This window comes from Colias croceus, chromosome 17 (assembly GCF_905220415.1).
Source record: "Colias croceus chromosome 17, ilColCroc2.1".
Classification (NCBI taxonomy): Eukaryota; Metazoa; Arthropoda; class Insecta; order Lepidoptera; family Pieridae; genus Colias; species Colias croceus.
Genome location: NC_059553.1, coordinates 10,384,399 through 10,396,379, shown reverse-complemented (window position 1 = coordinate 10,396,379; position 11,981 = coordinate 10,384,399). Strand labels below are relative to the sequence as shown.

The 11,981-nt window shown below is 30.9% G+C and overlaps 1 protein-coding gene across 1 annotated transcript; it reads right to left on the bottom strand.

Annotated features, from left to right (window-relative positions):
* LOC123699063 (solute carrier family 22 member 1-like) lies at positions 1 to 11,241 on the bottom strand. Its single transcript, XM_045645927.1, has 8 exons — positions 11,050 to 11,241; positions 8,542 to 8,707; positions 7,196 to 7,376; positions 3,779 to 3,879; positions 2,559 to 2,710; positions 1,753 to 2,370; positions 1,076 to 1,257; positions 1 to 688 (listed from the first exon to the last, which is right to left on the bottom strand). The coding sequence occupies exons 2-8, from the start codon at positions 8,697 to 8,699 to the stop codon at positions 506 to 508; spliced, it is 1,575 nt and encodes a 524-aa protein (XP_045501883.1). The 5' UTR covers positions 8,700 to 8,707; positions 11,050 to 11,241; the 3' UTR covers positions 1 to 505.
* Positions 11,242 to 11,981: the final 740 nt, after the last annotated feature.

Here is an 11,981-nt window from a genome sequence, read left to right as displayed (position 1 = left end):
TCTTATAATTTACAATAAAATTCGATATTTACAAGTTGAGGAAGTAGTTTCGTAGGTAATATTATTACTTATTATAATTTCTCTTATTAATTAGTGACTCAAATATAGTATAAAAATATTCCTATATACAAGATTATATTGGCAGTTCAAAATGTAACTTGAATTACGAAAAATTTAGAATAATGCAGAAGAATATTTTTTCTACGTTATTGATTATATCTAGGTTTTTATACATGAATAGCATAATATAATATGTACATTATTGTATATCCTGTCTGAAATTATTCATAACGAAAACACAAATTCTTATAAAAAAGCATATCATAATTAAATAATGAGTCGTACCTATAAATATAATCTTAATGAAAAACTTCAAGTTTTCATTTACAAATGAAATAATCGTTTACATGCAACCTCATCTACACTCACTATTGATCTAATTCCATATAAAACACTTATATTAAAAGACACACCCTGTACAATTGACTATCTAACACAATCAGATCTACGTAAGACCCTTGAGTTCTTCTCTCAACGCCGGAGCCTTCTTCAATCCAATCGCCTCTGCCTCCAGCACGGTGTCCGGTAGTTGTGAGTTGGCGGTCTCTGGCATGAAGAGGGTAAGAGCTCCAGAGAGGAGGGAAGATAGACCGAATATTAACGCTGGTAGTCCAGACCAGTAGGCCATCTGAAAACAGAAATTAGTTTGTTGATTGTGCAATTTAAGGCGATTGTTACTTAGAATTGTAGTCGGGGCTTATAATCGTTAACCGCCGTCATTCCTTAACTTATAATTAAATAATAAAATCGTTGTAAGCAATATGTATCTAATTGTGTATGAGATACTCTATACTGAGATACATTCAGGAACTAAATTAAAAAAAAACTCCAATAGAAATCAACATCTATGTTCAGTCAAGTTGACTAAAGCAAAATTTGCCAGTATAACTGATCTTTGCAAAACAAATAAGGAAAATAATACATGAAATCCTAGAACAAAAAACAAATTGCTACATATTCAGCACCACCGTAATCTTTTGGAACGACGCGTACGTAAAATTATCCAAAAACTTACAAGCAAAGGTGTCTGAGGCGCCAACAATGACCCAACTCGACCAATAGCAGAGCAGATGGCGTGCATCGAGTTTCGAGTGTAGGTGGGGAACAGCTCCGACGTGTACATGTACACTATATTGTACGAGAACGTCGCCAGCGTCTCGAATGCCATGAAGAGCAGCAGACCAAGCCATGCGTAGCCTGGGAATGAGAGAAAAGTTAATATCACCTCGTCTAGGTTTCAAATGCTGTTAGGATTCGACTCTGGAATGGGGCGGTATAATAATGTTGGTAAATAGCAACGCTCTCGGGAAAGTTGGTCGCTTTAATAATTGTCGAGTAAGGCAAATCCAATAGGTAGGTATTCTAACAGCGTATGAAACGGAAAATGATTTAAATATGTTTAAAATTTAAATTAATGATGATGATGATGAATGAAAAATGTTAGTTCACTGTCCATTTAAAAAAAATAAGTGTGTAGTTTAATGTCATAAATAGTGAATTTGGTAGTAAAGCTATAGTGGATGAAACAATAATTAACCGGTAACCAAGTACAGAGATTCGATTAAAAAGGATAAGATTAAATTGCTTAACATCACTTTAGTGGGCTATTACCACATCTAATTAATGCAATCAAGATACTATCCACTATTACTGTAATTACTGAATCAAATAGACATCATTAACTTTTAGTACCTTTGGGCATAAACGGTTGCGAGATGCAGAATAAGCCGCCGATAATAAACGAAGCAATTAAAGGAAGTTTTCTCTTATACTTTGATAGCGCAAGCCAGTAAAATACATTCGCTGGTATATCCATCAGCATTAGTAACGCGAAGTTTATATATTTGTTTCCATCTATGAGTACAGAGCTGATCATCATCCCGTAGTTGATCAGCGTGATCGTCAGCCACCACACCATGCACACGAGGAATCGTTGCATCATTATCCTGGACTTGAATGTTTTCATCAGCAACTTTCTGTCGCTGTACTTCGTCGATTTTTCTTCGTCAATGTAATCCAGCTTGGTTAGGAGTATCTTGTCGACTTTCACTTTGTTTCGTTTCGCGATCTTCTCTATGAGTTTGATCCCCTTTTGTTTCTCGCCTTTGCTGAAGAGCCATCGGATACTCTCGTCAAGGTAGAAGGAATATGTGAGGATGATCAGGGTGGGTGCGTATATAACTCGAAGGAAATGCCGCCAGTAGGGCACCGCCCAGGCTATGAAGGGCATGATTATCAAGCCTCCTGTGTAGCAGTTGAGCAGGATCATTTGGAAGAGCACTGCACGTCTCTTTTCAACTATTTCTATGCCTGAGAACATGTTTAAGTGTCAATAGCATAATCAAAAAAAATATTACTGAATACTTTTTCAGGATATTTAGGGAATTTCGTATTTTTCTATAGCTCAATAATAATTATAGTGCCATACAGAAAAATAAGGAAAAGCAAAAAAATAAACGAAATCAATACAGGAACAAACATCATCATACATCACATACTTAACATGAACATAGGTGACAGAGCGTCACCGATTGCCGCTTCTAGCCCTTCTAAAACGATGTACACCCAGAACGACGTAGCGAAGCTCTTGGTGATACCAAGCACAGCTCCCATTGTACCGGCAAATACCGCTGCGGTTTTGCGACCAAATCTGAAATAGGTTTTAATGCTGTCATTATACAAATAAATAAATCTTCAAAGTATAAATATTAAAATGTAGAGTGAATGGGTTAGGCATTTGTGATTCAGAATTTAAATTAAAGAATATTTGGGCCACGCACTTCGGCATACTTCAAATGCAAGTATTTATCTTAATATATATAAATCTCGTGTCACAATGTTTGTCCTCAATGGACTCCTAAACCACTTAACCGATTATAATAAAATTCGCACACCATGTGCAGTTCGATCCAACTTGAGAGATAGGATAGTTTAAATCTCAAATCGTTTTAGAGAAAGCGGGCGAAGCCGCGGGCAGTAAGCTAGTTTTATTATAAGTATATAAGTAGTACATAAGCTACATCTTTCGGTTTAAAGAACTTTATTAATCTCATAAACAAGAACAATACAATATTATGATCTTTTACAAATATGAGAAATAACAATTTTGCAGTTAGTATAACACAATCAGCTATCGAAATTAGTTAAGTATGTCTTTAATTTATTTTTAAAAATATTAATTGATGAGGATTCTTTAATTGCTTTAGGCAAGCTATTGTACAATTGTGCTCCCTCAAATCTTAAGTTTCTCTTACCGTATAAAGTTCTTATAAATGGTAATTCAAGGTTATCATTCTTTCGTGTGTGGTATTTGTGGGATTTTTTGTTTAGTGTTATTTGTGTTTTTATATTATTAGATAGAATATTTTTAATCAGTATGCAAGTGTGATATTTATATAATTTATTTAAATCAAACAATTTGGTACGGAAGTATAGATCTTTAGTTGGCGTTAAAAAATTAAAGTTAAAAAGGATTTTTACCAGTTTGTTTTGCGTAATTTGTAGTTTTTTTAAATTAGTAGGGGCCGATTGCCCCCAAACTGGGATAAGATAATCTAGATGTGGTTTAACAAGCGTGTTATAGATACTATAACGTAATTTAAATGGTATATATTTAGCCGCATTTCTTAAAGCTCCTATAAGTGGTATTAACTTAGATCTCACATAGTATCATCAAAATCCGTCCAGTAGTTTCCGCGTGATAAATCCACAAACGTACCTGTCAGAAATTTGTCCTTGAACCAAAAGCCCCACCATCGCTCCGAAGCTGTGAACAGTTCCCACCAGGGGAGGCTTCCAGTCTTCACATGCAAGACCAAACTATAATGAAAAATTGTAATTGAACTTATTTTTACAAGCTTTTTATTAACTTGTTTGGGTAAAATCTTGCAACTCAATTTTGAAGTCGATATCTGAAACCGCTGAAATTTTAAGGCAAAGTCTCAGTTGGAAATTAATGTGGAGGATACTAAAAGAAAGCATTGTAACCTGTCGAATTTTTATGTTTTTAAATAGTTTCATTTAGTTAGTGGAATTAAATGTGAAAAATATATTATGTCTAGTGACTAAATAAAAAATGTTGTTTTATAATTATGCGTTATTAATAGTGAATGCGCTCTTAATTTGTGGTGATTTAGAAATAAATGACGTCATTACTAAAACAAATTACATAAACTATCGAATAATGTAATGAAATTAATGGACGCAGCAGTAAAATCGAGCGGAAACATATACGCATTCCTGTGAGATTTTATCCGTTTTTATTAAACAAGCTAGATTCCTTACAGCTTTACTCCGCTTGGACCTCAGAGTAATTTTCGAAGATAATTTATAGTATTAGTGATATATAAAATATCAGGAAAATTAATTTTGTATGTACGTATGTTTAAAATAAATTGGCAATAGAAAGAACATTTATAATTTAAATTCTATTTATGAGTAAAAAGATATTAAAAGCACAATTTTTAAACTAATTTCTTTTTCGTAGAGTCCGTCTTGAATTCTGGAAAAATATGTTTTTCCTTCTAAATAAATTTCATACTAATTTCATTTTTTTGTGCATATATAACTATTAATTATGAAGGCAGCATTCAATTGATTATGAAACTAAGAGAAAATCAGTCGAAAAATGGATATTTACTTTTTCTTGTGCCGTAAATATTTATTTTTATCTATTTACTTATTAATTGGATACAAGAGGAACAAACCCGAAAGCGTAAAAGTATGCAAATTGCGCATTGACCGGTATCAGTAGCGAACGTAAATAAACGGTCTTGTTCTAGAAGTGTTTATTTTTATTATCTAAGTAACTGATCTAGCTTCTATAGTAAATACATGTTGAATTTATAAGTATCTAGTGGAAATCAGTTCAATTTATATTTTGTAATAAATAGTGAATTTATATTATAAGGATTTCTAGGAAATTTAGGGAGAGTTTTAAAATATAACTAGCGGTTCGCCCCGGCTTCGCCCGTGGTACCTACATGTTTACTTTTTTTTATAAAAACTATCCTATCTCTCAAGTTGGATCGAACTGCACATGGTGTGCGAATTTTATTATAATCGGTTAAGTGGTTTAGGAGTCCATTGAGGACAAAAATTGTGACACGAGATTTATATATCTATATATATATATTAGATATAATTACCTAACATGACATTTTAATTAGTGTTTAAAAATGAGTAATTATTTTGTAAGTTCAAGGATAATTATTAATGAGTTCACCGTTATGCTCCAATGACTAGATTACTGACCAGTTAAAATATTTAATGCAAAACTTATTGCATTACATAGTATTCTAAAAGCTAAAAAGCTTTCGTTTAAAATGTTATCGTTTAAAAAATTATCCAAATCATGCCTACATTCTTATATCTTTATTTTTGCCTCATTGCTCCTTATCTCATAAACCAAGACCGATCTATTATTAAACACTTTATCCGCTTTCAGTATAATTGCATCACAATAACGTGATAATTTCGTAAATGGATGCAAGTCGTGACTGGAAACATAACTATGCTAATTTGAGACCACGGACCGCCTGTTAGAAGGGAGTTTTTTTATGAAATGAGGTGTGTGGCATATTACGATTTTACCATTAATAAGATACATACCTATTATTATCTATACTAATATTATAAAGCTGAAGAGTTTGTTTGTTTGTTTGATTGATTGTTTGTTTGTTTGTTTGTTTGTTTGAACGCACTAATCTCGGGAACTACTGGTTCGATTTGAAAAATTCTTTCGGTATTAGATAGCCCATTTATCGAGGAAGGTTATAGGCTATATTTCATCACGCTACGGGCAACAGGAGTGGAGCCACGGGGGTGAAACCGCGCGGGCCGCGGAGCAGCTAGTGTAAATATAAATACGATAAAAAGTTCTATTGTGATCATCAATTAATGTAAAAATGTATTAAAATAAATCTATATAGTCAATAAATATGTATCAATATTAAAATCTTCTGATATCGTGATAGCAACTCAATTTGATACAAAATGCATATTATAATAATATGTATATACATATAATGCGGCCAAAATTTACATACAGTAATACAAATATGTGTATTAAATAAAATTATGAGAGTAAATATTTTAAATGTACAATGTTAGCTTATCTTGTTTATTAATACATTGTAAAAGCTTGTTTAGGTTGGAACACACAATATTTATTTTAACACTAGCTTCCGCTCGCGGCTTCGCCCGAGTGGTGTTTTGATAAAAGGTAGCCTATGTTCTTTCTCAGCGTCTAAAGATTGTCTGTGCCAAATTTCATCAAAATCGGTTGAGAGGTTTAAGTGGGAAAGCGTAACAGACAGACAGACAGAGTAACTTTCGCATTTATAATATTAGTAGGGAAGGGATGGTAGGGATTCTAAGTTATATTAATTATCTTTTCTATAAAGTATCTATCATATTGACTTTATCCGTATGTATCATCTTTAAATGCTTAATTAATGTTCGTTTCAATTAACTATAAGGAAAGGAAGAATACATTAAGAAGATAAGAAATAAGGGATTAATTCAATAGTTAATGTTAATAGCTGCATCAAATATCATTTTAGCATTTCCAATAAGTCATAAAGAATATATTTAGACGCACATAATTGATATTTAATCACAGTCTTAGAGTCATCGGTAAATTCAACAGTAATCGGTTGTGAATTATTTAATATTTTTAATCAATTAATCACAAAATTTTATTACACATAACATTTAATGTTTTTCAACATACCTACTTAATTGAACTGACAGGTATGTAAAAGTAACCTTATCTTTTTTCTATTTTGTATGGTAATTATCTTCATTGTTTGGATTAAATCTCCAAATACTTTATCGAATTTATGATTTTTTTTTTTATGTTATATAAGTTATTGAAAAGCATAAAAGGATTTCTAAGTAAATCGTATTTTTCAAATGTCTGTCACAAAGGTCCTTTACGTTTGTATATTTTTAAATGGGCCCTCTTCACCATGTGCAGCTTTGGCCCAACAAATGATCGTCCATGTTTGCCGCCATTACGGCGATTATGAATAAACACCTACAATGACGGCCGAACATTAAGGCCGTCTACACTATCGTGTTTGCCTCTACTCACCCAACTCTGCCCACTGTGAAGCCCATAAGATATACGTACCTCAGCAACAAAACTGTCTGGTATATCATACAGCCACTCCGTACAAACTTCAGATACATTAGTGTTCTGGCCATTGCAGTGGTCGAGAGGGGGATATCTGTGGCACTGCTTGATGTCCTCTCCAGGGGTCAGCCAGGAGGCCTCGAATGAGCCTGTCTTGTCGCATTCTGGGATCCTGCATCTATTAAAGTAAAAAGAAGAAATTATTTAAAATATGTACATACTTATAATTTAAAAGAGATAAGATTTTAAGGTCCTTTACTACATTTTAAAGAATGAATCTGACGATTATAGCATAATTTTATTCAGGAAAATAATAATGGTACCTACGTACACCTATGACCTATAATGTGACACGGGTATGAAAAATATTACGAATTGAATAGAAAATTGAATTCCGTATTTTCAAAATATTTTTACTCTATTATATTCTAGTCTATTTCAATGCTTACGTACATACTTAATTAAAAATCGGTGTTAAATTTAATGTTACACCGGTTTTATTACTTTAACAGTTACATGATGTAAGCTTGTATTTGTTTAATATTAAAATTAATTAAAATAAACATGAAAAGCTATAAAACCGATGTCGAAATTTATTGAATATATGACCCTTTATGTAAATATGTATTTAATAGATTTAAACTATATAGCGCAGTTAATACTTAAATTTAAATTCCAAATAACTTATAAAGTAGCTATAAAAATGTCATAAAAATTTTAAGACTGGTCCAAATGAATTGGGTAACGAAATAATAAAAACTTGGTAATTCGGATTTATTTTAAACCTGCTAAATATTCAATTATTTATTATCTTATTTATGATTATTAGAACTATAAAATATAACTTCTCTGCAGACGTTAAAAATAAAATTTCGTAGTCTTTTATGGTAAGCTACTTTTAGACTTAATATTTAAGTAATTTACAAAACCTAAATTGAGAACTGAATGATTATGAATATTAAAATAGAAAGAAAAGCATTATTATCTATATCCCCTACATAAGAAATTGAAGCTATTGGAGCTGAATGTTTCGCCTACATTTAATATTCTTGAATCTTGAGACTCTACAAAGTGTAATGTTTCAATTAAAAGTGGACATTCTTACGTGCCCGTTGGGTGAATTAGCAAAGGTTCATCTGTATATAATAAGCTATTAATTGTAATATTGTGTTAATTTATTTCATACATAGTGTGTAAAGAGTATAGTGTAAGTTAATACCGCATTAGGTTATGTTACATTATAATATGTAAAGGTAATTGATGTAATAATAATAAATAAATAAATGTAGGTAAAAATTATTGTATATTAAGTATTTATGTTTTAGTTTCCTACAAAATCTCACCTATAATTAACATCTTCCACAGCAAATACATAATTGACATTATACATAGAGTTCGTCGCGTAGACCAGCGCCAGCATACACATGGTGATGAGCTGGTGTCTCCCGAAGGCCCCAAGGGTACCCAGCACGGAGTCCAGCTGGACTTTGTCATCGCTCATTATGCTACCTGCGATTTGAACACTTATTTATTCAAGTAGACATCTTTTAAATACATTTTTTGTTAGTTAAGATGGGGAAATAATAAAAAAAATTGTTTAGAAGCGCTTTTGAATCGTCACTAATGAAATGTTTTTTAACAGGGCATCGTGTATAGATTGGATAATTAAAAATAACAAAAAAAAATAAAAATAGTTTATTTACCCTTCCCAATTTCATACAATATGGAGTAGTAGGGATGATTGTTATTATTCAATATACACTTATATGTACTTAGTTATCTACTAAACGGATTTAGATGAGACTTTACAATAATTTATGTATAATAGAATAGATAATACCTTCTCCTTCTATTTTTTTTAGAAAATTCGATTATCTGCTATGAACTTTATATAATTTGTTGAATAGAATTAAGATTATTATTAGATTCACAAAAATAAAAATTATTAACGAAGTATCGACGATTTTTTTCTATCACGCCGAAAATGGTAGAGTCGATGGTAAAAGGCCGTGAAAACGCAGCAAAAGGATGTTACATTTTCAATTAATATATATGTAAATTTTAAAACGTTACCAACATTTTAATTCATGTAACGTTCACTTATAACTGAATTAAAATGTATTTAATTGAAAGTAACTACTCATTAAATACGCAAATATAATATTTAATCTTCTTGCTAACAATTAATAGCTGACAAAACGATGTTGCTAAATTAGTTAATTAATTAGAAATAAATGTAAATGGTTTTTGTGTGTGCGAAAATTGATACTTAGCACATTCTGTGAGTTTACATAACATTATATCGTATATGCTTGCAAAAACATTACAAATAACTCTAATACCTTATAACTCATAGATTAGGAGTTTTATAAAATACTTGCTGTGCTCCGCGGTTTCACCCGCATTGCTCCGCTCCTGTTGGTCTTAGCGTGATGATATAATATATCCTTCCTCGATAAATGGGCTATCTAACACCGAAAGAATTTTTGAAATCGGACTTGTAATTCCCGAGATTAGCGCGTTCAAACAAACAAACAAACAAACTCTTCAGCTGTGTAATATTAGTATAGATAAAGAGCTGTGAATTAATTATTCTTCCGTCTATAAATTAGTTAATTACTTGCCTGTGTTGTATGCTTAGATATTTTAATACGTTATTGAAACTATTAATAAATTCCTATTTGATACTTTGAAAAGCAAAAATACATGATTTTGGAACTTTGTTGATAACATGAGATATAATATTTTACAATAAAATGTAACCATATATCAATAATTATAATATAGTTGAAGATAAAACATACAACCATACAGAATGTAACACAATTATTATTATGAATGCAAAATATTGCCAAGTCTTGTCGTAAAGTTATCAGCATTTTCCTCAAAGAGGTTAAAAAACAGGTGTGACTAGACATCGATATTAATTAATAATAATTAGTGATTTTGTGTGGTCCAAAATTATCTTAAACTGTAATAAAGAACACTGTGAATTTTTTTATGTGCACACACGATGTCGTTAATATTTGCCATGAATTATTTATTTGATCATCTTATCAAACAAAGTTTAAGTCAAACATTGTATGTTTATTTCGATGATAAGTGAACAGCTTAACATTTTTTGATGAATTTTTGTATTCAGATAGATCAAGATTAAGATTAATGGAGAGAAAGTAATAGTTAATTGTAGCATAGTTAACTGTATGTAAAGTTATTAGTATTTTTTAAACATTAAAAAAAAATTACCTTACATTTTATTAAATAAGAAATGATTATAATTAAACCTTCTATGGAAAAACCCGCAGGTTAAATATGTTAATACTATAGGGTGTCGTATTTCATCACATTTGTAACGTCATTGAAAATTAATACCTTTGATACTAGATACTACAGATACAAGCTGTTGCGTTAAAACTAATTCTTATTATCGTTATTACATTACTTTTAAAGCCAAATATCTTTGACCTGTATATTTTAATGTATACAATTATGTTAATTGCAATGAAAACGAGTTTTATATTTATTTTTGTATTATATTTTATGATTGTTACGTAAAAATCAGATAGCAACAATTTGTTACAAATTACAATTTTTTCAAAGTGCAGTTAAGAATGTGTACTTTGTTAATATGTATTTTAAAAGCAATCGTTCTTAATATTTACTTTAGCGATAGTCTACAAACTTGCAGAACCGAAAAAATCGTCTTCTATAGCAGGATAAAGAATGACTATGACCAACTAGCATATACCATTTCTATACAAAACTCTTAAGCAATCAAATATTAAGTTCAATTGGATAATGCGTCCTTACAAATGCCTATTCTTCAATACAATATATTCAAATTCCCTTACCTTCTTCAAGCTCGCAATCCAAAATTGTTAAAACAGATCCTTTAAGAATTCACGCATCACATCACTACGTGGTTCACAATGCTCTTTCAATGTTCGTGTGTTAACTGCCTCAAGTAGATAATGTCAGGTGGGATGTTTGTATGTTTTTGTTGATTTTAAGTGTAACAATACGAGTGGAGCGGTGCTGTTTGGCTGACAGGTACGACTTATCTGTGTTTAATGGTGTTATAAGCAAATTATGATAATGTTTAGTGATCAACTAACTGGTTTTTTAAAAACGAGGTGTGGGTGATTTTTTTTTTGTATAAAAATGTCCTTATATTTGTAGATTGTATAAATGTTTTGGGTCAAGTAGAAATAGCTTTATCAAAGTTTTCTGCGCTTTTTTCATTGATAACTTCTTATCGTTCAAGGTATATTAGGCTAATTGCTTATTAATAAATGCTAAATATACCTCTGTGGATAAAAATAACTACAACTTTCGCCAATTACCTAAAAGAAGAATCATTAAAGAAGCGCCTATCACGTAGGTATATTAAAATCATTAGAAATTAACTAACTAAACGATATTGTATACCTATCGAATATTTATATATGTATGGTATTGTAAACTAATAATTTTCAATAATATAATATTATACGGAACCTTTCGAATTTAATTTCAATGTAGAGGACATTTAAACGTTTAATGTGTAGTTAACGTTACAAAGTATTAAAGAAACCGCTATAAATTAAAGATAGGAAGGAATAAGTAAATAACCTTCATATGAGTTTAGATAAAATTGAACTTTTCGTGTTAAATCGATTAAATTATGTCAGTTTGGTTGTTGGTAAATTTTCCAGACTTCTGCTTCGACGAAGCAAGAATGTTTATTTTTTTATTATTTTACATAAGTTTAGAAAATGTAGAGTGCGGGTTGCGGGGTAATGAA